Here is a 26,852-nt window from a genome sequence, read left to right on the forward strand (position 1 = left end):
CTGGTCTGTTTTTGGGAAATAATGACGGTGTCATGTAAACTACAGTTGGAGTCAATAGGGGCCTCTGTGAGGTAAATCTGGCTATGCACAGTCCAACTGTTGATTCCGTTGATTAGCTGCCACCTGTCGCTGTCACCTCACACAGTATCTTCGCCTGTTGTCCCTCCCTCCACACATCCCTTACAATTTGAACCTCTTACATAGAGCCTTATCGATATAAAAACTAGCCCAAATAGCAGCAGTCCACCCAAATGATTTTTTATCAGTCCATTTAAATAAAAGGTAGCTCAACTGGGCGGAAAAAAAGCCCAATCTGGCAACACCGGTACTACAGCTGTAGTAGCTGTTTCTCTCTTCCTTCATTCAAACTTTGCTAAAAAGGAAATTACGACTACACTACTGAACTTGAGAACTTCCATTTTGCTCTACTATACACTTGAACTCCACTAATGTACTTTTTTACTTCACTTTATTTGGGAGCCGAAGTTACTTTGCAGGTTCAGTTTTTAGCTGCAGAATATACGATCTATAAATATAATGCATTTATATTGAAAGGGGCCATTCTGCATGATCAGTACACTTATGAATCTTCAAGCATCTTTTGCTGATAAAACTTTGAACTTTGACTTAAGTTAATATATGAGTACAGGAATGACATACATATTCTGTTATGGAGTAGGAGGAATTAGTCATTTAATATATTTTTCTTGATTAATGATCAAGTTGTGAGAAATGTATATATCTCATCTTTCCACAGTAGAGGTCATCATAGTTAAACTGTTTTGTCTGAATTACATTTACTATCACAGAGGACTAAGAAAACCAGCAATGAAATTGGAACCAGTACCTTTCTTTTGTTCTTTTTTCTTTTAAAATTACTAAAATTTTTACCATCAACTTTACCAAGGAGGGTAGAGCAAGGACTAGCTACCATATCTATGCTGTCATTAACAGGTGTCCTTCATGACAAGTGAAAGGCACTATCCCAAAAGTAAATGTCTACAGTTTCCAGAGCTATATGGTGTTGTTGGGTATTCAATCCCAACCAATAACTGAAAACTCCATTCATCTGCTCAAAAATCTGAAGGCAGGTGAAAGCCACTGTGTTCACTATTAACAATAAATGACTATTCTATGTCAATAACTCATTTCTGAGATCATATGCTTTTTTGGACAAGATTTATTTTTGCTTTTTTTTGTGACGTGGCAACAACAGCAGCACCCAGAAGGTGATTTGTTAGACCAGCATTCACACTGTTAAGTAGAAAAAAAAACAATACAAGGCTACCAGGGAACAACCGACGGACCATTGCTTTTGAATGAGAAAAGCCAAACAATGAAATACTGCATGACAGTAACTTGTAGTATCTAGTTTCAACATACAGTACAATTAAACTCAATTACTCCATCCTTCCTATTAAACTAAATACATAATAATTCAGCAGTTACAATTATTTGTAGTGAAAAAAATGCACTATTTGTCATGTACAATTTGGAACAATCCATGTTCGTTTACAAGAGCCACTGTATCTATACCTTATTTAGACATACTGCAATATTTTACATTTTCATGAATCCTGTGTTTATTACTACTTTTCCTCTACAGTACCACTTTGCTTTCAGTTCTTCAAATCGGACATTCTTGGCTTAAATGTGCTCAGGAGCTGCTGAATAAAAACAATCTTTAACATAATGGCCATCAAAGAAACACAGAGAAAGCAGTTTCCATCCCACACTTACAACTTTTATGTCAAAGTAGTCCATTCAATATTAATATTATGCAATATTTTTGTATTCATCAAAGAAAACGAGAAATGACATGCCGAGGAGACCAACTGATGAACAGTACTGATAAGGGATGCTGCTGTCTGTGTCCTCAAGAGAGAGAGGCTACTGTGTCATCAATAACAATCTTAGAAGAACAACAGAATCGGGGCGAGTAGCAGGACAGACGGAGGTGAAGCTCAGGGGCAGCAGCTGCAACAGTTAGTCAATGTCCATTTGAGGGAGCTTGCTCTCTGCTGTTTCCTGTTCCGTCCCTGCAGGTGTGGCTTTGTCTGGGTTGCACGGCTGGCTCTCTGTTCCCTCCTGTCCATTGACTGGTCCGTTCTCTGTCTTCTCCTCCTTAGGAGGCTCCACCTTGGGCTTGGGTTTGGACACCACAGGGTTGCAGGCTGTATAAAGCTCCTGAACAGGGAAAAAGGAAGAATTCGGTAGAAAAAGGGTTTATTTCAGATTTCATTTTTGCTCACTTGATCAGTTTTAAATGAAGCTACATCAATTTCTACAGCCAATTTGTACAATGAAGACTTGTTTCACTATTTCACACTTCTTTGCTGCTACTACAAAATCGCAGCAGGGCTTATAGTACATTAACACATACAGATTCAAAAAGCATCCAGCTACACTATGAAGTTGAGAAAGGCTCAATATTATGCAAATTTCCTCTGACATTGTGCAAGCAACAAGTGAGAGCCAATATTGATCATTTTGATTCCAGAGGAAACGGAAGTACAAAGTTTTAAACAACATGGAGGAAAAGCTGACTGTCACAGTCTCCGGGTGCAAAAAGTTAGAAAAAAATCACACGATCGTGCACTACCTTGATTACTTGTTATAGTTGCATTCTCATGTACAAACATGACAACATAAAGCAACACTCCAATCATGGTCCCACTGAAAAAGTAGGTACTTTTTTTCCATTTCTCCCCTCCTTTTTAATTTCATGTGTCTGTGTTAGATATTAAGGCTGCAGGAAACCAGACTACTCACAAATCTGGTGTGAATTACATTACCCCTAAACCCAATAAAATGCTTACTGAACTCTACAATGATTACAGTGGGGCCTGTAGGCTGGTTTTCCAAGGCTAACTCGAAGATGATGTTGAGAAATAAAGCCCCTATTTAACAATTTACCTAAAGATTTTTGGCATTTAGTGTGTATGTGTGCTTTCTCAGTACCTTAGCCTTGGCCTTGATCTCGTCAACTTTTACCACTGGATCCAGGGTGAGGTCCTGACTGTTCTGCTGGTTCATTTTGCTGTTCATCCAGACCATGGCTTCGTTCACCTGCTTGTCCACCCGGGTCACCTCCAGCTCATCCAGGTGATCGTACTGTTCATCCTGTTGAGAGAATCCCAGGTAATTTAAGAAACCCGTTTTGTGACTGCTCATATCGGTGAGTGAAGAAGATATAAATGGAAGTGATTATAACCGAGCCTATAATCGCTTAAAATAGCTTTAAAATAATCTTAGTGCTTCATATATATACATTTCACCTACAAGACCTCTGAAGTAATGAAGTCAGTGAAAGGTGCTGCTCTAATATATCACCAACAAACTCCAACTAAGCAATCACTTTAATAAGTGAACAAACCCGCTCTCTGTGCCAGCTTACCTTTGCCTTGTAAGCTTCAATGATCTTCATGTACATCTGGATTTGTCTGCCAAGATCCTCAAAGGCTTTTGGCCTCTCCTCAGCTTCCATGTATCTCTCGTGGATAGGCTGGCCCATTTTCTGTAGAAAAGAGCATTGTGTTTATTCAAGCAGTCGTCCAACAAGTCAAAGTACTCAAGAATTATTTCAGTTCGTTATCTTTTAATCAGTTAATAACAAAACAAATTAATTACTAAAGATTATTCCTTTTGTTAACAAGGGAATAAACAAGGAAAACAGTAGATAAACATATAGATCCCCTACAAGTAGTTAACGCCATGTTTAAACCTTTAGAAAATTAATAAATAACTGCCTGTAACCTTGGTACTGTCACTGCCACCTGTTACTCTGACCACATGTTCCCAAAGCTGAATTATGTCCTCCTAAAATCTCCAAGTACCCTTTAAAATAGTAGTAAAAACTCCCCAGTCATACAATGCATGCATTCCTGGTTACCTTCAATTCAGCAAGTTTGTCAATGTAAACTTGTTTCTGTTGGTCCTCTCCATCTTCATACAGCCAGTTCTCCGTGTCCTCCAGTTTTAATGAGAACGCATCACGATCCTACATGTTGTAAAAAAACTTAGATTAAATTCACATATTTCAAAGCATGAAATACATCCTTCGTACTTGCATTTTAGGTTTAAACCCATCCAAAGTTTATCTGTTGCTAACAGCTCATTTCTAGAGAAGATGAGAAGATGTTTGTTAACATGTGTTATACTGCCATCTAGAGGCCTCAAGTGATCTATACTCACAGCTTCGTTCACAAACTTCTCCAGGGCTCCGTGCAGTTTGTCTCTCATGTCGTACACGTACTCTTCTACATAGTTCTTTGCGTCGTTCCTCTCCTTCTCCAGCTTATCCTGCATGATCATCTTACCCTGGAAGAATCACAGTGAAAGTGTTGCCAGTCAGTGCACACAAACAATAATATGAATATTTGAATCATATTTAGATCTAGAAAGTTTACATATACCTTTATGTAAAAAAATTACTTTTAATATACAAAATAAGAATAAGAACAACTGAAACCCTTATGCAATGTTACAGTCATGTTATGGCACCTAAAAGTAAACTTAAGTGTAAGATCAAGATTTTAACCTTAAGCGGTCTTAGAGAATCCTGTCATTATCATATCATTAGAAAAAGCACAGCTATTGTAAGTTTTAAAATGGCCAACAGTCATTGCTTTTTCGTTCTAAATAAAAACCAGGGCCAGTAAGTTTCACTAGAACATTGCTTGGACAAATACTTTGTGTGCGTGCTAGACATTCCTGGTGATTTTTAGAGCATTACCTCATTCTCCACAAACATATTTAGTACTTCACTGGACAGCTGCCAGTCCGACTTGTTCTCTATGGGCAGATCCACTGTCTTCGTTTTCACTTTGGGCTTCTTCGCCTGAGGGGGCTGGTCGTTCTTCTTCTCCTGCTTGGCGTCCTCTGTTGTTGTCTGAAAGAGGAGCGATGAAAATTTGCTTAGTCTGCTGCATTAGTGGTATTTTACATAGTTTCTATGTCCTCAACCTGAAAAAGCTTTAGGGCCTTGAGATTCCCATGGATTTAACTTTTCTAGAATTTATTTTTTGGATCTATTTTGTTCTTTTTACACTGGTGCATAATATTTAAATTTTATTTTATTTTATCATTTTTAGGTTATATTATGTCTTTCAATGGCAGAATTCTGTTTTAGACTTCATTGTCCTGTTTCTCAAAAATAGATCATCAAGACTTGTTAGAACAACATTCTGGGTCTGGCACATTTAGGCAATGTTAACATTTTACGTAATGTCGGGTGTGTCTTTGGCTTCTTTAGTAATAGGTATTTTAGATAAAATACCAAAAATGCTGACACACTGGAAAATTTTGTCCAGGTTTGTTCTACACATGACACTGGTGACACTGATGTTATCTCTCCATTTTCACTGAATTGGCAGCCACACTAAATTTTCACTATAACATCTTTGTAACACTTTGTAAGTGCGTATTTGTTTACACTGACAACAAGTGGACTTCCTTTCAAAGGTAGAAAGCAATGTAATCCTGCTATATATAATATCACAAAAACACTGAGTAAATTTCGGTGTATTGGCCTGCACAAGGTTACCTCCATCTCCTCCGTCTCTGATTTCTTGTCTCCATTGTCTCCGCCATGAAGTTTCTGATCCTCCTGGTCCACCTGCATTTTGTTCTGACACAAGGTAACAAAAGAAAGGAAATAGATAGATTATATTAAATTTGCCATTTTGTGGCCGTTTTTATCGAACTCTGGGTTCAGATAGTTCGAACATAGATAGGTTTGTCCAAATCATTTTGGTTGGTTTCCTTCCGTTCTGAAGAGTCTGCCTTTTGTGTTGGCTGCCTTTCATCACACCACAAACTCCTCTTGGTCTCAATTATGTTTTTTAAACCTCTCACAGGTAGTACTTGTTGCAGAAGTATCGTGTTCGACAGCATTAATTCGCATGAGTTTATACTCATGGCTTTTCGAGTTGCATTCAATCAGATTAAGAGTTATTCCGCATTAAAAAGAGCAATTGAATGCAAATGTGGTTGTTGGCCCTGCTGCACAGATGATGACAAACAACCTGCAAATTACAAAGAGGTATTAGAGATAATCAAATACAACCCCTTGAAGCTGTCTTAAGCTTGTTAAGGCAAGAAATCTAAATTCCATGGCTATGACAAGACTGACTATTAAAAACCAAGGTGTGGTCAGACTGAAATACTGTGTGAAAAGTGATCTCTGATGTGCAAACAAAGCAAACGGCATACAACAAGCCAGGAGTAAGTCCTGTCTCTTTCTCACACAGACACACACACTGTATCATACACCCAGTGCTAAATACACAGTACACACCTCCTCTTCTTTCGCTGTCTGTTCTGTCTCCATCGGCTCCTCCCCCTCAGCCGTTTTTACGACTTCTACCAGCGATGCACTCGATACACTGAACACACCATGAACATTAACCCGAACTTTAACCTTGACCTTTGCACTCTCCCCAGACGCCTGAGGAACCACATTCTGGATCAGGAACTGGCCTGCAAGGCGAGGGAAAGGGTGAAAGGTTAGAACGGGTGAGAATACTTGCGATTATGTCAACGAGGAAGGTGCACAAGTACAAATACAAAAATAAAAATAGCAAACGTGCAGGAAGTTACGCTGAACACGTTGTAGGAATCATTAGCATGTTATCAAATGATGATTAAAGTTGGTTGATTACTGCACACATACTTCAAGGTTGGCATCATTCTTTCTGTAGAACTAACTGCAACCACTCAAAACTAGGAGCTAACAAATGTAGCATGGAGCAGGGGCATATGTCAAAGTTAAAAATTAACTGTCCATAAGTTACTTATAACTGGCACTCTTTGGACGGTTTGTCTTACAAACTGCAGATTAAATTAATAAAAACAAAACATTTCCAGAAACTATTCTTAGTTATATCTCTACTGATTTTTAATTTTTTATACCAAAGTAAATAAAAATACAACATACTTGATGCCCTTATTCATTCTGACCACATTTTTCTTACAAGTAATGAAGTTGAAATTGCAGTACCTATAGTGTCGCTGGGGTAGGGCAGCTCCTTGGGGTTGTTGTAGTAAGCATCAAGGGTGAAGGGCTCTTTCCGGTAGAAGGTCAAAACTTTGGAGAAGGGAGCTGCATGGTTCTTTGGGAAAACTTCACAATCACTGTGAGAACACAACAGGAAGAGGTCAGTGAGACAAGTTAAGTTTCATAAACAGAATCTTGCAACTTAGATCAAGGATTTGTATCGATGTGGAAAATGTCACTGTGGTATACATGAGGTGGGCTGGCTCATAGGTCCATCTGCAGCAATTGATACTAGAGGTTTTTTTAGTAACAGCTTATGAAACATATGTGAAGTCACTTTGAGACTCACAAACCATTTATTTAACCAGAGTTGGTTAGCAGTCAGGATTTACAAATGATTTGGTAAACTGAGAATGGAACTGGCAGAGGCTTCAGATAGTGGGTTTGTGTGGTACAAACGGACTGTGGGTGTGGGCAGGTGTAGCAGAAAATCCTGCAGGTAAGGATAAACGTATCTGATCACACAGTGAGAGCAGGTGTGGCCTTTACAAAATAATTTTCCCATGTCTGCAGACTTCAGGGTGGTTTATAAATTATGTTAAATCATAATTCAATATTAGAGATTAGATTAGAGAATATTAGAGATTATTTAATATACAGTTGGTCAAAACAAATTACAACAAATTATTCTGCTTGAAGAAGCTAATTGACAGTATAACACTTACTACATTAAAGCCCCCAAGTCCACCGATATTCATATATACAGTAAAGCAGCTTTTAAAGCCCCAGGTTCCCCATTTTCACTGTGTGATCCAAACATGAATTTAAACAAAGTCCTAACTGCATTTCCTCATTAGATGTCCTCATGTGACACCGACAGAGATCGTACCTCAGTCCTTCTTCTGCGGCTGAATTCCATTTTAGGGAGATAGAGTAGGGGACAACATCTGTAATGGAGAACTCTCTGACTTTGAATGCTGGTGACAAGATAGCACACTGAGGAGAAGAGAAAGAAAAATACAAAATATAAGTTATCAAAGCTCAAGGTTCTGTCTTGAAGCTGCTATCTTATTCTGACCAACAGTGAAAAATTAAATTAAATTGAATGTGTGTGATCTTTCTTCTACTCTCTTATCTAAGCTACCAGAAGGTGAGTTTCCTGCGTGAGTCGTTAACAGGACCAAAGTGTTGGGTGAGGACAGGTGAGCTGTACCTGCAGGGCACAGCCTCTGGCCACAGCCTCGTCTGCGTTCAGAGTAGTGCTCAGCTCTTTGCCAAAGAATTTGCTGATTCTCTCCTTGATGGCGGGGATTCTGGAGGCACCGCCGACGATCTCCACTGCATAGACATCTTCCTTTTTCAGTTCTGGGTACAGGAAGCAGGTGGTAAGAACGATACAAAAACAGGCTTATTGAGTTTAGACAGTCACAGCTTCACTTTCCAAAACACTCCCATTAAATACAATGACAAAGTGCTCAGTGTGTGAACAGTACTTTAGTCTGAATGAAAGAAGCTCATGGGACATTGTAGTACCTAGTGAAAACAGCAAACTTTTAGAATGGACAAGCAAGAGCAAGACATAGAGGAAGTAAGGAAGGATTAGAGGGAGGCAGGCATGTCGCCAGTGTCCGGAGGGAAGGGCTGTCTCAGCAAAGCACATGACTGAACCATGTCTTTGCGAGTGTGCCATGTGCTTACGGGGATAGTCCAGCTGCTATTTAAGTAATATGTACTCACTGGCTTGTTCCATGACGCTGCGCAGGGGACCCTCTACTTTAGCCAGCAGCCCCGCACACATCTCCTCAAACTGACCTCTGGGGACACATGGTCATAGATTATTAATAGATACAGACTAACACATACTCGGAGACACGCACATGTATTTTTGTTTCACAATTTTTTATTTATTTTCATTTGTTAATATAAAGCAACAAACAAATCAAAATATAGTGTTTCTCAAGCCCTCATTTAAGATTTTGGTTATACCTGCTGTTACATAGCAGGTTTTGTCCTCTTAATAAAAGTAACTTTGAAGCTCACCTGTTAAGTTTGCCGGAAACATCAATGTCGTTCATGAAGCACTCGATGTTGAGAGGCAGGTCAGAGGAGTTTGCACTCATCAGCTTCTTGAGCTTCTCACTCTCTTGGTAGAGCCGCACCAGCGCTCGGGGCTTGGACTTGACGTCCAGCTTGTACTTCTTTCCAAACTCCTCGCAGAAGTGGTTGACCAGGATGTTGTCAAAGTCCTTCCCGCCGAGCTCTGAATCAAACGCTGTAGCCAGGAGCTGGAGGTGGAGGGAGAGAAGGGGTAAATTATTAAACTAATGGATAAATAGCTTGATAAATACTTATATTGTACTATATCATATATTGATTATATTATAATAGATGCTTTTAAACAACCTTAGGTATATTAGGTAAAATGTTTTCTTAATTAAATAAATTGACCACAGTCAGAGAATGTTTGTTTCTATTAAATTCTCACATTATTAAAACAACCAAGGCAGTGAAGTGTAGCAACTGGTGTAAAGCACCAGCAAATGTTTTTTTTAAACTAATTTCTTTCTGGTTTGGAAATAGGGTCTGTTACAAGGCAACAAACATACCGTATAAGGGGAAAACAAAATTCTTATAAATAATAAGTACAACACGTGGGTTCAATGTCTGTGTGCTCTGATTGAATGTTTTCAACTCATAGGTTACATCCTTCTTCACACCGCAGTGAAATAACCATGAACAAGTGATTAAAAATCATCACTACACAGCACTGTTCACCATTCTGTTTGTCTGTGCCCACATAAGGAAAAAAGAATGACCAACTTTTTGCCAAACCCGAGAAGAACCTAGAGTATGCTGTGGTGTCATAACCTGCCCTAAAACCTTTTCCCCTTCAGTGTTGTTTTTCAAAATGGGTACAAATTATTCATTACTCACCTTAAGCTTTCCCTTGTTGAAGGCACAAACTGACACCTGGTAACCGGAGTGGCCCAGATCCACAAACACCACTATCCTGGGCTTCTCTTCTGGAGTTGGCAGGTCCTGCTTGTAGATGCCATATGCCAGAGTCACTGCAACAAACAGGCATAATATGGTGTTAGTTTGTTCTGACCACTGTATGTACCAGTATACCAGTTAGCATGCTGCATTTCAAGTGTACTGAGCTCAACTATGTCTGACCTACACACAAGTGTCACTTCCAGAATGGGAATAAATACAAATGAATAAAATTTAGGTCTAGCTGCATGACATCCATCTGTGTCACTGTAACTAAAACATGAATTAGATTTTCTGAACCTTTATGAAAATATGCTGTAGCACCAATGTGATATGTACATGGATTTACAGCTTGAGCATGGTTAAAACTTTTACTCAGCAATCATTTACAGACTACATTTGGCCATACACTTGACAACTCAATACTTTTTCATAGCTTCTTTAATAGAGTGACTTGTTCCAGGAGATGAAAACATATCTCACACAAAATAGCATCTAGATGTTATCTCACAGCAGTGTCATAATTACCATACGTGGTTAAAAAGACCAGCAATGGATAACTAGACGACAATGATTCAGATGGTGCCTGTTCTGCATATAGTTTACTGTGTTTCCATGTACCTGCAGTGGTCTCATTCATTAGTCGTAGACAGTTGAGGCCTGCGATCTGAGCTGCATCCATGACAGACCTCCGCTCTGTATCAGTGAAGTAGCTTGGGACCTGGGAGAGGGGAAAAAAAAAAAACAGCGTTAATACAAAGGATTAAAGAGTGTCAGTGAGTGAGGAAACGTTGCCAGTCTCAGAATGAAGGATTTGACCGGAACCACCAATAATAGAAAAATGTATGCACATGGTATTACCGTAATGCACTAATAACATACGAAATGTGTCCGAAAGTTATAACATAGCCTTTATTTCTTCTATGTGAATGATCACTTTGAACACTAATGATCCATGAATCGCCTGCATCACAAGATGTCTGGATAATATTACCGTGTTGGTTACGCCGGGTGCCAAAACAAAACATCTCCTTGTGGAAAAGCTCAAGGACTAAATTTAACTATTGGCCACAGTAATAATAACATGTTATCCATCGCTAGGGCTGATGTAAACTGTAGATTTAGGCCCAGTGAAAGTAACATACTCACTGTATGAGATCTGTAACATTACATAACAGATGCTGTTGGTGATTTCGTGTACTGAGCACTGCAAGAAACGCACACTTCCCACTCTTCACCAACAAGGTGCAAGAGAGGAAATAAAGCTTTGAGACAAGACATCTGGTTAAGTGCTTAGAGCTCAACATGTCACATGAACAGGTGGTAATACATTTATACACTTTGGAGGCAGCTTTCTCTGCCCATTTTTTTTTTTAACCCAAAGTGTTTGAAAATGCAAGAGGATGACATTAATAGCAGGATGTAAATGCAATGCAGTACTCCATTTAAGTACATAGAATGGCATAAAGTGCAGTACGTAAAGTGAGTCATATGTCTCTTGTTAGTGCAATGTCACATTTTTAAATAAGCTGTGCATACGGATCCAACAAGTAAATTAACACCTGCTTAGACATTTAAAAGGCAATCAGGTAAGATATGTTGCCCCAAAAATAAGCCTACAAAACATCCTGTTTGACCTGGACAAGCAGACAGATTTTCACAAGAAAATTAATGTGCAGCATCTGACAAATTTATTTCAGAGGTCTTATGGATTTTCAAACACCCTGCTAAAGCCGTGAAATGGTCGCAGTTGTCTGCAGGTATGCTTACAGAGATGACACAGTCTGCAACCGGTTTCTTCAGTGCACTTTCTGCAGTCTCCTTCAGTTTGGTCAGCAGCATGCCGGTGACCTGTTCAATGCTGAACACTTTCTCCTCCTCCATGTACATCACCTGGAGTTGACGAGAATTAGGAAGATGATTACTCTCGAAACATATCATTTTAATAATAAGCTGATAGAATATTAAATGTGAAACAGCAAACATACTTCCACACATATGTATAAACTGATTTAAATGACAAAAAACAAACAGGTAATGCATTAAAACACGATTAAATAAGGCTTCCAGTTTCTATCTTAACAGATAGAGCGGTCACAAAACAAGATGGTTCATTCTCTAACAGCTAGGAAAGAAAAATATGTAAATGTAATAAAATATGTAAAAGTGTAAGCTGAATATTCTTAATGCTAGGAGTGATTTTGGGGGCAACAACAGGTTGATGTAGTCACCTTTGATTTGACATTTACTCTACTCTTATTTGTCTTTAGAACTCACATTAATTATGTCCACAGGGACAGAACAAAATGCCGTGCTATCTGTTTGCAGTGAGAAAGCCAAAGCACTGTCATTTGCATCCTTACAAGAACTTTGGGTATGTTTTGGATGTTACACTAGCTGCCTGATGACACCAGAAATTAGTAATTTTTTCATGTTTACACATTCAGCTAAGTGCAAGGTTCAGATAATGCAATGATCATTTTTTACCACAGAATATTGTCATAAGAGACAAAATGTCAGAAAAACAAATATAACTACTTAAGAGAGAGGTAGGAGAGGCTGCTTTTAGCATAGAGGACTGGCTAGAATGGAAAAATAAAGTAGAACAGTTATGATTCAGAGGAAAGAGCATTATGTGAGGCACTGCTTTCACAGTAGGTAATACTGGATAAAGCAATATGGTCTGGAATGAGCTATTGTGATTTTTTTTATGTTTTCTCTCTGCTAGATTTCTTATGCCTGTCCCTTTTTTATTTCGGATTGGCCTAGTTCAGTGTACAGTACCGCCAATAAACACCCTGGTTCTTAAGTCTTACTTTAACAATCTGCTATAAAAGACTGCAACTTTTTCTTGTGCTGTTTATGGTTATCTATATAGTCTCCAATACAGAAGGAGCACCATTATATTCTGAATCTTACTTTAATACCAGTGGATCCAGAGGGCATCTGTGCCAGATCATACACCAAGTTAGACTTGGCTGACTGGATGTAGGGGTCTGAGAACATCCTGCCATGGAATCGCTTGAAGCCCTGCACTGTGTTCTTACAGTTGGTCACCACCTGGACATGTTGAACGAAGCAAAAGTGGAGAAAATGAAAGAAAATTAAGTTACAATAATGAGCATTAACCCTAATGCAGTTTCCAATGTTTGCATTTTAAATGCAGAGAACTCAGGACAATGTCAGAGTGAAGGGACTGATTTTACCTGGCTCTTTGCAGCTGCTCCTATAGATCGATTTCGTGGTCCAAATGATACAAATGACCTGGAAGACACCAAAACAAAATTTTAAGCTACACCCTGGCATGTTAATATGAACAAGCACCCTAAGCTCTTTTTTTAATCATGGATCTATTTGTAAATACACCCCAAATACAGACAGATTTGCTCCCCAGTTTAGTTGTTACATGGTGTAATTCTCATGTCTACACATGTCATGACATTTCAGAGTCCAACCCACATAAAACTTGACAGACCATGTGAGCAGTAACAACACTAGCAGTTTGTTTTGGTTTGTATAAAAGTAAAATAAAATGTGTACTATGATCAAGGTTTCAACTTTATTAAGATATTTGCTTACAAGTAGCAAATGTAAATGTGAAATCTTTCACAATGTAGAAAAATATCAACTCTCCTTTTTTTTTTCTTTCAACATTGTGGCTGCACACAGGCTTATTAAGATTCATCTATCACAGTTCACTCAATACTATATAAACACAGTCTGAAGTGAAGTGGTCAGTCCACTTGTATCCCAGCGGACTGTGGTCTAAACATGCCTTTAATAATCGTCATACTCAGAGCTACAGTTGATGTCAACACACAAGTGCAGTTGGTGATGTCAACGATGGGTCAATGCATCAAGTCTCTGAAGCAGTTGACTTAGCAAGCGCTGGGCAACAACTTCACCCAAGAACAGAGTAGTAAGTTATATGATGTGGTGTTTTCGGCTCCTTAAACCTTAAATTCCTTTACCCTCACTATCATAAATGTTGGTTTCAATTTAAGATCATAATTTCACGTTACGGTCTCTGTTGACATGATTTCTCCCAACTCTGAAATACAGACATTACCAAACACGTCATCACACAGAGTCACCATACTAAAAATCCTCAAGAAGGTATCATCTTATTCGCTAATGTTTCTTATTCATCCTCTCTATTTTATCAAAACTTAACCAGTGTATGTACATCAGATAATTCTTTAAAAGACCTTTAAGGAAGTTTTAATGGCAGTTTTAACTAAATTTAAAATATTATTTACTGTATGTACAGTATTAAAACTATATCAAACTGCATGTTCTGGACGTTTTCTTTTTTCCACCAGTTTGAGGAATCATTCTTTGCTATTCACATTTTTATTTAAAATTAGTTTACAAATACTAATCTGAAACAATGAATTTCACACTTCTTATTATAAAGCCTAAGTTGATCTTCAAAACCTGTAATGAAAACAAAAATCAAGGAAAAAACAAAATATCGCACGACGTATCTTTATGAGAAATATTCGTGAAGGGGTGGTTTCCTTAATATCCTATCAAAACACCCCTTGAAATTCATTAAGATAATATTTCATAAGATATTTTGACAGGACCCATAACTACTATGTGTACAAAGCGTGCCGTATCAGCCAAATAAGGTGAACTTGGGTCAATATTAAAAAAACACTTTAATAATAACATTCTTGAAACATACTCTTTTTTTAATACAAGTCAATTCAATATAAATTAATATAAATAGTATGTCTTCAGGACAAGTGACTAAACTCTTAAAGGGACTACAAAAATTGCCAGAATGTTCCAACCGATTGGCTGCTGTTGTCATCGAGCACGTAAGGCAAGACGCACTCTTTGCCACACGAGGCACACCGGTTGGACGGAGCTTTCGTCTTCAAGAGCTGAACAACAGTAACCATAGCGCTGGTGGGAGGCAAACACCGCCCGCTCGTGTTCACCGGGTGACTAATGCTCGTTTTCAAACCGTACTGTAACGTTAGTTGAAATTAAGCTTAGCTAACTAGCTAGCTGGTAGGTAAACGAGCTGTATGTGTTAAAGATGAATTCTACGTGGTTTTTCATTCGCCACTGTAATATTAACAAATGTTTTCTTAATTTACTTACACTGAAATTCACATTAATAAGCCAACACAGTACGCAAGTTGCGCTAACAGTAGCTAGTGAGTAAAACTGCATTCACGTGCATTACCCTAACACCGGCGAGACAACTAACGTTAGAAAATAACACCTCCCTTTCCTACAGTTGTTCCCTCGCAACTCCAATAATAAATATCTGCATTTTATGTACTTACGGTGTGCATCTGTCGCTGTACTCGTTAGCGACTGTCTCGATCCCTCCGGCTCGGGCTACAGCTACATAGCAGCTTTGAAAGCCCAAGTCAAATCCCACCACTGACATCTTCTGCGATACGTCTGTCTTCTAGCGTTAGCAGTATCTACAATATGACTTATACAAATAAAACAAATGTAAAGCTACAGCTTTAAGAGGGTGTCAAGTCAGGTGGAGTAGTAAGTTCTTTTGCGCTGTGTTAAGTAGGGCTACTTCTAGTCATAATCCACGCCGCTGACTATTACCGGTGTCTCTGATCTGTGCTGGCAGGCTGCAGCAGCAAGGTGGTCTCACTCAAATCTCGCCGGGAGTCATCGCGAGAATTACGGAGTTCTAGATATATCTGGACCTTTCTATAACCATGTGAGAGACTGTTCGCCATTACTCGAGATTTCAGGTGAAATATCCTGATTTCTAAACATTTCAAAATCATTTTTGGGCTTAAGATTTATCCTGAAAGGACACCGTGTAAAGAATTCCAGTGCTATTTAATATAATTTTGCCTGGGATCAACTGTAATAAAACACAAATAGACTAGGTATTGAAAGTATGAAGTCATACGTTAAAAGCCTACCACTGACAGAGCGAACCAAAGCCACACATTCATTTTGACAATATATTCATTGCAATAGTGGTTGATATATTTTTCAAAACTAATAATAATCATAATTTATTATGTAGAGTAATTGCTTTTATTAGATTTCTTCTATAAAACATCATACAATAAGCTATGTGTATCTAGGAAAAAAGAAAACCTAAAAACACATACTATCCAGCACATGGACCTTCACATGCAAATACAAAATATGAAAATACAAAATAATACAATACAATGCATAGGACTGAAGCAAGAATGCCTATGCCTGTCCATCATATTATTATGCTGCTTTACATTTGTAAGATAAACCAAAATGTGACTGACAAGTATACCTTTAAACCCCCATAAGACTTTATTTATAAGCAGTAAACAAACATTTAGTGTCTATTAATGTAAAGTATATGTCAGCAAAACAGCAAAAAGAGCAACAGATTGTTTGTTCAGGTAAAAAACATTAAGTAGCAACTATTTACATGAATACAAATATCAACTGTGGGGCATACTTTTGTACTTACAGTATATGCTAAATGAGGTTTTAAAGTATGATGGATAAATCTTTTATATTCTATAATCGTCAAAAAAAAGCTGCATAAAATGTCTTTTTTTGCCCTGCAATGGAAAGTCATTTTATTTAATACAATTACACTACTGTATGTGTTTTCATAGGGATGCCAGAATCCAACTCAGGTTGGTACCACACCTTATGGTAAAACTGTAAAATAAATCTGTACAAGAAATTAAAGTCTCTGCATGTGAAGAAATTGTGCTTGTGTGTGCAGAGCACAGTTGAACAACTGACTAGGGGGAGACCTCACTTTACCTAAAAAAGACAGACAAGGGAGAAGACTTATCTTAAATTGGCAACTAAGCAGCTGCCTCCAGGTGAAACTGTGGAGACTCAGAAACATACACAAGAAGAATAAAAAAAAAAAAAACATGCACAAAAACAGAAGCAAGGACACCAAATTATTGAACAGAATATGGTGTCAACTTTCTATTCTCAGAGAAGCAACATAATGGAAACCCCTGTTCTGGTAAGGGAGTGGCTATATTTGTTTGAGATGTTTGATATGATATCTCACTTCAAATAGCTCATGGGTATGGACGTTAACAGAGGATCTGTGTCAAGTAAATGTGGAGGAGTTGTTTCATACCTTATGTCTTGTGAGAAGAAGAGCAAATCGGGAAACCGCCAAAGCAAAGCATCTAGATGCTGATCTTCCCTGATGTCTTATGCTGCTTTTGAACCATTTCAATGAGGACCAGGACAAACAGGGCCCCTACTTCGTATGCATTTTGTGATTACAAAATAAGGACTGAACTTATTTTGTCGGTGGCATTAAAATACTGTTTAAATATCCATGAAAAAAAGGAGCGAAGATTATATGTACATGCAGCTCTGACAAAAAGTAAATATGGGTGGGTGTAATGACAGTTGAATGGTGGGAGTGTGCACTGCGTTGGTGATACAGATAAAGACAGACAAATGCTCAACCTCAGCAACTGTTGGAACAGTATGTGAAGATCTTGAAATAAAACCAAGAAAAAGATTTTAAAAACTCAAATATTATTAGTCTTGTCCAACATTATCAATATGTTCACTGTTACTTATAGCCCACTGACATCACTTGAAAACACTTGCTTCTTGTTTCTTTTTAAAGAAGATCCACTGTTTGCTAATTTATTAATAATTTTGATGTTCATTTACAAACATTACAGCAACAAAATTTACTTCATTTAAAAAAAATCCACAATTTGTTATTTGATTTTATTTTCATTGTAATGACAACAAATGAACAAAACCTAATTAGGACTGATATGGCCAAAAGTATGGATTTACTTTAATTTAAATTACATATGTTAAAAAAAACAAAGGTAACTTTAGGTCTATGAAAGAATGACCCTAATATTGCCCTGACACTGTGTTATTGATAAAATATACAAAGATCACCTTTACCGACAGGGGGCACTGGATGTATTAAACTTACCGGAAATACGCACTGATCAGTTAACAACGAAGGAGAAAAAAGTAAACTGCAGCATGGCGACTCCCATGCATAGAATAATAGCCAGGAGGCAAGCGTAAGTATTATGTAGTTAACTAAATATAACTCTTTCGTTTTCATATTTCGTGAATACAGTAGTCTTTTAAACACTAATGACACTGACATTGAGCCCGTCGAGCTCCGTGTGTGATATATGTGGTCAATAACGAACGCTGCAGGGCTGAATGGGAACACAAATGCGCCGCTGTCTTTCCCTACAAAACTGAATTATTGTTTAACTTTAGGACCGATTTCTGTCTGCAAACGCCTGTTTAGCCTTTAAGGACTTGCTTGATGTGTTTAAATGCCAAAATAACCGAACAGACCTCCGTTTATTCGAGATTAGTGTAAGATATATCAAGTCATAGTAACAGTGCGGGTTTTTTCAGTCCAAGTTACTTCATTGACGAAAATATTCTTCTATTTATTAGTGTTTGGCTGTAGGACTGGGTCATACGGAAAAATACATCGTTATTATCTTGTTAACATATCGACATTCAGAGTATCAGTTTAACCCTAACACTAACCATAATATACTTACTATACTATACATTTGGAAGCTTTTCCATTCGCACTGTAAGAAATAGGCTAATCGACAATTTAATTTCATTAACCACAGTAGGAAAGATAGATGCCTTCCAAAAAATTACTACAGCAATAATAACTCCAAAATCAGTTGTCAGTGGAAAACTTGGTAAAAACACAAGCAGTTCTGTAGATAATTTTGGAATGGTTCTGCATAATTTTGATGGGTTTATAAAATTTTATATAAAGTAGACAAACACATTTTCCATGTTGCTGAAGAAATAAATTAGACAATACTTTCAATTGTATATTCAAATGAAAAATACTGCTGATGGAAAATGGTTTCAACCATTTTCTACAATATAACTTAATCCGTTTGTTTTCTTAGTCATGACACAATGGCTCCAATTATCAAAGTGACACATTTTCTTGTACATTGAGGCCCTGGGAGTAAAGGAATTTAGCTCTCTAACTTTGGAAGGTACTCCCATCTCCTGTGGGTATTAGGAGAGCTGCAGATGTAGGGTCTCTTACAAGAGAAACCAGCAGAAGAAATAAGCAAGTCACACACTAACATCATTAGAAAAATAATAGACATTGATGTTTTAATTGATCCAAGTGCATGTTAGAACTTCCCAGCAGATGGAAAATTACAAGATAAGTTTGTGGAGGTTGGGGTGTTTAGATTGGAGTTCAAAATATTTGCATCCAATTGTTTATCATCAGGGAAGGCACTCCATTCAGATTTGACTGTTTTATTACACACAGAGAGGCGAACAAACAACATGTGCGTTGCCAGAAGTGTTTGGAGATGGGACACTGGACCTACGAATGCACAGGGAAGCGGAAATATGTGCACAGACCATCACGAACAGTTGAGATGAAAAAGAAGCTCAAGGAGAATGAAAACAAACCCCTCAGCATCACTGGGTAAGGCGTCTCCATCATTTCACCATTATCGAAAGAAGGGCTGAGTTGTGCTGACTCTGTTTTATGCAACTAAAATACATGTTTAAGATAATAACATAAATGTGCAGTTATATCATACGGATGATCCAGCAGGGCTTTTTTTTTTTTTTTTTTACCACAGAGCCACCATCAGCCTTAGTTTCATCAGTGTATCCATATACTGTACTGGACAAACAGTTATTAATTGAGTATATTTGAAGCAGAAACTTGTTGGTTCTTACAGAGGGACAATTTAAATGTCACTTTCTATGAGTTATCTCCTGCTCCAAACTCTCTTCACTTTCACACATTGAGTCGCAGTGAGCTACAAAATTTTATTGTCTTTTCCTAGAATAACGAGTTGACAAGAGCATATGTTAACTAGAAAATTCCAGGGAAATTTTGAGTGCCACGGGGGCTACTGCCGGGATGAGTACATGATTTATTTCCAGTGTTCAAAAGTCACCCTAATCATACTCTGGTTTTGAGAAATGTCTTGATATAAAAGACTCTGATATAAAACAATGTCACATCCCTCCATCATGTATTATGTGGGAAATATCTCATATTCTGTGTTATTTTTTTTAATAAAACAAGAGGCGACATGTCTTCAAACTGGCATTTAAAGGGTTAAAATCCCGAAAACTAATAAACATTTGATAGGTTTGAGCAGAACTGAAGTGGTTTAAGAGATTTATGCAAAAAAAGCAGAAAAAAATATTGATATATGATGATTTTATAGCATTTTCTTTGTGTGTCCTTTTTTGGACGCGAGGAACCCCAGAGGGTACAAAATGTGTTACCAGTGTATAATAGACCTGTAACAGTAACTGACATTAGATTTTAAAAATATGTCAAAAAAGACACTTTCTTGCAGAAATCCATACCTTCAGCTGTAACACAGCCAAAATGATCAGCAAATCAAAAAGGAAAGTGAAGAAAATGTCCAAAAAAGGACAGAGGGACCCCTGAGGGTTAATAAATCCCATGAACCGCTATTTAAATTACCACTATTATGTTTTTTTCTGTGCTAAATTTAACATTACTGGGGAGGAGAGCAACGCGACTAGAAGTGACAGCGAGAGAGGGCTAGTAGCTTCTCCTCTCCTCTGTCTCAGCGGAGACCGTCACAACTTCATTCACTCTTTTAACAAAACAAAAAAAAAGCAACGAAGGAAGCAGTAAATGGGCTTAGATATTTAAGACCTAACTAAATGTAATTTAAGACCTAACATGCGGCTAATGTAAAGCTAGCGGAGCTTGGAGAGTTGGTTATCTGGTTGCTAGGCGCACGCACGCACAAAGGTCAGGAGCTGCTGTTGCCATGGCAATGTGAAAATCTGCCCAGAATTTGGCTTCTACATGGCTTCAAACAACTGCAAATTATGAGAAAACCGTTACTTCTTTTCAAAAACTGAAAAGACCGTGCCAGACACTGAAGCCAGAAGTTTCTACAGTCTCTATTTTATTCAGATATTCCTTAAAATGAGTGAGTAAGCTCAGTGCGAAGACAGAGTGAGATTCTTTTGAAAAAAAAAGACGATTACATTAGGTGTCAATGAGAGTGAGACAGGTATTGCTGCCGGACTCGGCACCCCCGTTTAAATTTTGTGCAGACCCTGCCTGTCAAAGTTACATTTTATGAATCCCAACAACTATGTCTACATTTTCAGAAAGAATTATTTGTCTCCTTTTTACGGTTTGGCCGCGAGCTCGAGTTAAAAATAAAAATAAAGGTTATTTTCTACTGCTTCACGCACTCTAGCCAACTGACGCTTTCACTCTAACTTTGAAGAAAAAGTGATTTGCACGCCTCCTTTGAGTGCTCACAGTGTGAAAAGTTTACATGTTATGTAAAAACAGTTCCTGTCTTTTTGAGAGAGCAGAAGTTTTCCTCCGTTTTATAGTTTGAATCATATTTCTACGTGCAGGTATGAGAGAGCTGGGTGACTCAGAAAAAAGGTGCAATTTTGTAGAAAAAAGGTGGGTTTCTAAAGGAAATTCCAATGCATTTCTAATGCATTATTTATTCCCAGTTTTTTGGGAATAACTTTGGGAAAAATTGGAATTTTAACACCAAAAGTCATAGCACCCCTTGCGGGATCAAGACGCACGTTTTGATGTATATATTACCGGGGTTTTCTCAAAGCTGCGGGACGAGTTACGCGCCGAAATTTGGCGGAAGAATAATAAACCCGAAACAGAAGATTAATAGATGGCACTCCTCTCAGCTATTCTAGCTGTAGAGGAGTGCCTCGGAGCTGAGCACCCGTGGCACTAATTAGACCTGGAACAAATAGTCGACAAATTGATTAATTGGCAACTATTTCAATGATTTAATAATAATTTTATTCATTTTTAAGCTAAAATGCCAACCACTTCAATGGTAAGTTCATCCAAAACAAAGATTTTTGAAGATGCCATCTTGAGTTTTGGTAAATATTAACTTGCAGTTTCACAATTTTTTGACATTTTACAAACCAAAACAACTGATCCAAAAAATAACCCGTAGATTAATCGACAATGAAAATAACTGTGCGCACCTAATGTTCACAACTTTAGGACAGCATAAAATGCCCATCAGATTCCTCTGAACATCCTGTGTATTATTATTCAAGTGATTTGTAGGCAAAGGGGCTTTTTTTTTTTTTTCCATTGTGTGCCAACAGTTTTGAATCAGAAACCTCTGAATAGAGAGAAGCTGGTGTTCACACCTGTTTGACTTTACAGTCACCTGCTTTGATATTCAGCCTGGAATGAGGTGGGCGATCAGACTGAAATAGTTTGAAATTGTTGTCTTAGTCAGGGAATTTGCCTCGTCAGAGGATTAGTGAGGGTGTCAAACTAAGCTGAGATGCCATGGAGTAAGAGACTGTGCACCAGGGAGCAGTAAAAACACTCATCATTTTCGGACCCACGCTGAAGAAAATTTCATCTGTAGGTTAAATGGAGCCACTGTTGTAGTCAGAAACACACCCCACAGGATGTGTGAGTAAATAAGTCTTTACTGTGAAACTGTCATCGTACAAAAACTAACCGACCAGCAGAGGAAAATGTTATTGCTTTTTGCCGCCACCTAGAGGACATACTGATAAATACAATATACTTTGTTAACAGCTGTCAATATTTCACTTTTAAGGACTGAAAATAATTTACATAATTATTGCTGATTCCTGAGCTGGAATGAAAAATGTGCTGCTATTGTTGTGTGCAAAAGTTTGGGCATCCCTGGGCAAATTACATATTTTGTTGATCTGTGAAGTCTAAAGAAACAACCACTGCAGAGAAAAACAGAGGCCAAACTTTTGCAGACAACTCTGTATTAAATCAGCAGTCTATACAGTGTGCACAACCAGCTCTCATGGGGAAGGTGTGTTTTGTCTGGTTTAATCCAATTAATGAACAAACCTTTAGGCTTATCTTTATGTAAGCTGATTATTTTCAGACACAGATAAACATAAAACATAACGATTAAAACAAATTAAATAATGATACATCAGCCTTTTGTTTGGGAGTATATGAAGTCCAAAGCAAGGTCCACTCAGTCATAGTTACCAGTGAAGTATATTGCACATTGTTAATTGGTTTTAATGATCAGATATAGCACCTTGTCATAATGTCTTTAAGGCAAAGTGAAAGTTAACAGTCAGTATAACACCATACATAACGAAGGACAAGCTATTAGGATGTTCAGCGTACACTTGAAACAATGTGTTTTTACACTCCAAAAGACTGATCTATCGTAATTATAACACATATTCCTACTTTATTTCTTTTGATTATAGGCCCAATTCAAGCTCAGCTTATTTTAAGTAAGTGTCAGTAAAACGGTTGCTTTTTCTTCTCTTTACAGACCTGGAAGTGAAGGCTCCAGTGAGAAGAAAATTAAAAAGAAGTGAGTAAATAACCATGTTTTGACAGTGTTTGATGTTTTGGCTGATCACAAGATATGTGTTGATGTGAAACAGTTATTCATACATTTATGTACAATATACTTGAAAACACTTCACGTTCTAAGCCATATTGTACTCATTTACATTTTTTGATGAAAGTACATTGTAGGTTTTATAGTATGATTTCAGTTATTCCGAAGCATTTTAACATTGTACAATGTTTTAATATAAATAAAACATTTAATTACATATTTTTATTAGCAAGTAAGTAGTAGTACTTACACACAGTGATACATGAAAGCTTGTACATTTCTTTTCTCATTACCAGGAGCATTAGACTTTTCTTTGGAAGCACCTACAGCAGATTGTTTTGGTCCTGAAAATGTTATACCACTCATAAAAGAGGCTTCTTCAGTTATAGTGTCTAGTTTGAAATTCCCTTGGCATTTCAATTTGTTTGGGTCATGCACGCATAGTCACACGAGAGTCGATAAGGTCTCATGTGAGTTGTTGGAGTCACATGAAAGTCATGTGAGAATCGTTGTCGTAGGATGTCAGGATGGCTCTGTGGTCAAGTTGTGTGGTAGGGCCCCTCCTTTGTTTATAGATGGAAGTTGACTTTTCCAGCATTAAGCCCCGCTCTCGGTCCAAAGCTCTAAATGTTGTCGTCTATCTGAACATTGTGGACAGAAATGGGACGTAACAGTTCCCTCTAGTGGAGACTCTTGACGACTGTGAGCCACTACAGTTGGTTAAAAACTGCTTAAGCACTTATTGTGTAGTTCTTTCAATGCCTGCTTGGAAAAATCATATTGTGGCTGTATTGTTTGTACATATTTCAAAAGGTACTTTTAAATGATTTTATAAAACATTTGAAATTTTCTAGGTTGTGCCTAATTCTTCTGAGAGGGGTAGGTTACTGTTGTTAACCGCATCTAAATATTTAAGGTGTTGGCAATAAACCTTTTTCACAACAGATGTTTTGATTTATCGTATTAGGAAAAGCACAGGTGGAAGTAATAACGTTAACGATGTGTCCCAATAAGCCATGACAGTGAGCCAACATATCGGTACAAATATGATATACAATACCCTAAAACTGAGTCATCATTAATTGTATCATTACACCTGTGCTTTTCCTCCTCTGACGTTTCAAAATCTCTTCTAGAAAGAGTCCTATACTTTTAAGCACAACTTAACTTCCACATTCATCTTTTTCTTTATCATTCCTGAATGAATCCGATCCGTAGGTCTTTTTTTTTCACAGCAGACACGTTTTGACTTGGGGTAAGAAAAGCACAGGTGGAACTAATAATCTTAACGATGGCTCTGTTCCCGCAGTGACTGCATTGCTATGCAACCATTTATAATGTTATTAGCTACATCTGTGTTTGCCAAGTCTAAATGTCTGCTGTGACAAAAGGTCTATTTAACTCCAGTTTTACTCCACGGCCACATTTTCCCCCTGGGCGTGTGTGCAGCTAGCCTCCAGTGTGGAAACCACTGACTTTCATTATCAGAGGTTCATTTTTGAATTGTGGCTGTTGACTGGAAAAATGTCACAATAATGTAACCAAACTGGTATTACAGTTTATACAACGCCTATTTGTTCAGTGTGGACTTTACTGCTGTGTGGATTTTTTAGTGTCAGGCCATGCTTGTGTGTTGGTGGGAGGGGCAGATGCCATCGTTCAAGAGATATCAGATGCTGGTGATGTGTGGAAGTGATGTGTGAGACATCACATCAATGAAAGTTTAGCACTAAAAGTGTCACTCCCTGTGGGTGAAACTAATCTGATTACTTTTCCTGTGATGTGACCACACTGGTCAATACAACATCCAGATTAGAGAAAGAGTACATGTGTATATAATGTTTGCCCCATTTTCTCAGTTCTTCCAATGTAAAACAACAAATCAAACACCTTACAGACTAGCACTTGCAACCTTGCAAACACTGTGTTACTTCACTTCCAAAGTAGGCAAACTGAGCATGTTTAAGATCAGAAACGGTTCAAAGTCCCTGCACAGCTTTTCTTCACACCACAGTGACTACAACAGGTACAGCAAGAGGCTTCACAACTATACACGCCGCTCTGTTTTCTGTATTCATGTTTGTCTGCCGTGCTCTTTATCTCTCAGGGCTAAAGACTCCAGCGACAGCAGCAGTGATTCAGGCGGCTCCTCCAGTGACTCATCGTCAGACAGCAGTGACTCCTCCAGCTCCTCTTCAGATGACAGCGACAGCAGCAGTGACAGCGACGATGACAGCTCTTCCTCTTCTCCCTCTTCCTCCTCCTCCTCTTCGTCCTCAGACAGCTCAGACTCAGGAAGCAGCAGCGATTCAGATCAAGGACCTCCGAAGAAGAAGAAAAAGAAGAAATAAATAACTAAGTGGGTTTTCTTGTTGTTTTTTCCCTAAGTAAATTTTAGCTGTCCACTTTTTTTTTCTCAAACCCATCACAGTTGGTTGGATCTGCATGGATAGGACACTTTTAGGGCTGTAAACCTTACAGCTGCATACTGCTCATACAGTTTTTTTTAAACAGAAATGGACTAAGATGAAAAGAGAACAGGAGATTATTTTGAGTTGGCTATTGTGTCATATGTTCTGTTTTCAAAGTAAATCCCCCCCTCTTACTTCTACTAATGTGATATTTTCTCAAGATTGTAGGTTTACTGAGGAGGATGTACTTTTTAAAGATCTGAGGAAACTAGTGTGCTTATTCATGTTGAATCTTGTGATTTTGTACTAAACTATATTTTTAGTCAAATTTATTATGTACAGCTCACAACCTTAATAAGGCAACACCACATCTAGTAATGAAAAGACATTAGTATGAGAACTTTTAAAGGATACTGAATAAAAGTTTGGTTTGTTATTAAATTAGTTTGAAGTTAAATGGTCTTGTTGCTATGAAATTGCAGTTGCTTGTTTCACTGTAAAATAAACTCAGCTTGTTTTTTCTTGGAGGCTCTTGTATATTTGCTTTTGTAAAAGGGTTTATTTTGGCATTATAATGACTTTACAGATATGAAATTGAGAATAAAATTGTAATAAATTGTCTTTTTATGAACTAATTTACATAGGATATTTTCATAAACAGCCTCTCACAGTGCCAGTGTTGGTAGACATGCCATTGTCATAGTATACATTTAAAGTGTTTTGAAATGCTTCACCATTATTTGCAATCATTAAAATGCAAAACAGATTAATACTCATTAAGCTTAAAATGCAAGTTTTGTCTAGTCAGTTTAGTCCTAGGTTGTAGGATCCAGTTTGAAACTCCTGCATTTAATTTGTTGCCTCTTAGCCTACCACACCCTAAACAATAATAATAAAGATGATGATGGAAGTAGTTGGGTGTGGCATATCATAAAACTGTCTGTTATGCCACATTCAAGCTATCAAAGATATATGCAGATTTTTTTTTATTCATCAGGGGCTCAAATAACTGAAATCAGTTATCAAACGCCACTAATCTTTTTGGGTGATAGTTTATTAGTTTTTATC

General features: G+C 37.8%; 2 protein-coding genes across 3 annotated transcripts; one reads left to right on the forward strand and one right to left on the reverse strand.

Moving 5' to 3' along the window:
- Nucleotides 1-1,162: 1,162 nt before the first annotated feature.
- Nucleotides 1,163-15,604, reverse strand: hspa4a (heat shock protein 4a). The gene is made up of 19 exons (XM_056397211.1): nucleotides 15,295-15,604; nucleotides 13,198-13,255; nucleotides 12,911-13,051; nucleotides 11,762-11,884; nucleotides 10,613-10,712; nucleotides 9,932-10,065; nucleotides 9,038-9,282; nucleotides 8,735-8,811; nucleotides 8,211-8,362; nucleotides 7,887-7,993; nucleotides 7,001-7,134; nucleotides 6,299-6,480; nucleotides 5,546-5,629; nucleotides 4,736-4,891; nucleotides 4,195-4,320; nucleotides 3,893-4,000; nucleotides 3,398-3,517; nucleotides 2,962-3,123; nucleotides 1,163-2,187 (listed from the first exon to the last, which is right to left on the reverse strand). Exons 1-19 carry the CDS (start codon nucleotides 15,399-15,401, stop codon nucleotides 1,987-1,989), a joined length of 2,517 nt encoding a protein of 838 aa, XP_056253186.1. The 5' UTR covers nucleotides 15,402-15,604; the 3' UTR covers nucleotides 1,163-1,986.
- On the forward strand, nucleotides 14,811-26,311 carry zcchc10 (zinc finger, CCHC domain containing 10). Of its 2 annotated transcripts, none has more exons than XM_056397213.1 (4): nucleotides 14,811-14,943; nucleotides 19,269-19,430; nucleotides 23,302-23,343; nucleotides 25,481-26,311. In XM_056397213.1, exons 2-4 carry the CDS (start codon nucleotides 19,312-19,314, stop codon nucleotides 25,722-25,724), a joined length of 405 nt encoding a protein of 134 aa, XP_056253188.1. In that variant the 5' UTR covers nucleotides 14,811-14,943; nucleotides 19,269-19,311; the 3' UTR covers nucleotides 25,725-26,311. The 2 variants fall into 2 exon arrangements, with proteins under 2 accessions (XP_056253188.1, XP_056253187.1); XM_056397212.1 differs by lacking the exon at nucleotides 14,811-14,943 and adding an exon at nucleotides 17,943-18,012.
- Nucleotides 26,312-26,852: the final 541 nt, after the last annotated feature.

The sequence above is a fragment of the Seriola aureovittata genome, chromosome 15 (genome assembly GCF_021018895.1).
Source record: "Seriola aureovittata isolate HTS-2021-v1 ecotype China chromosome 15, ASM2101889v1, whole genome shotgun sequence".
Lineage (NCBI taxonomy): Eukaryota > Metazoa > Chordata > Actinopteri > Carangiformes > Carangidae > Seriola > Seriola aureovittata.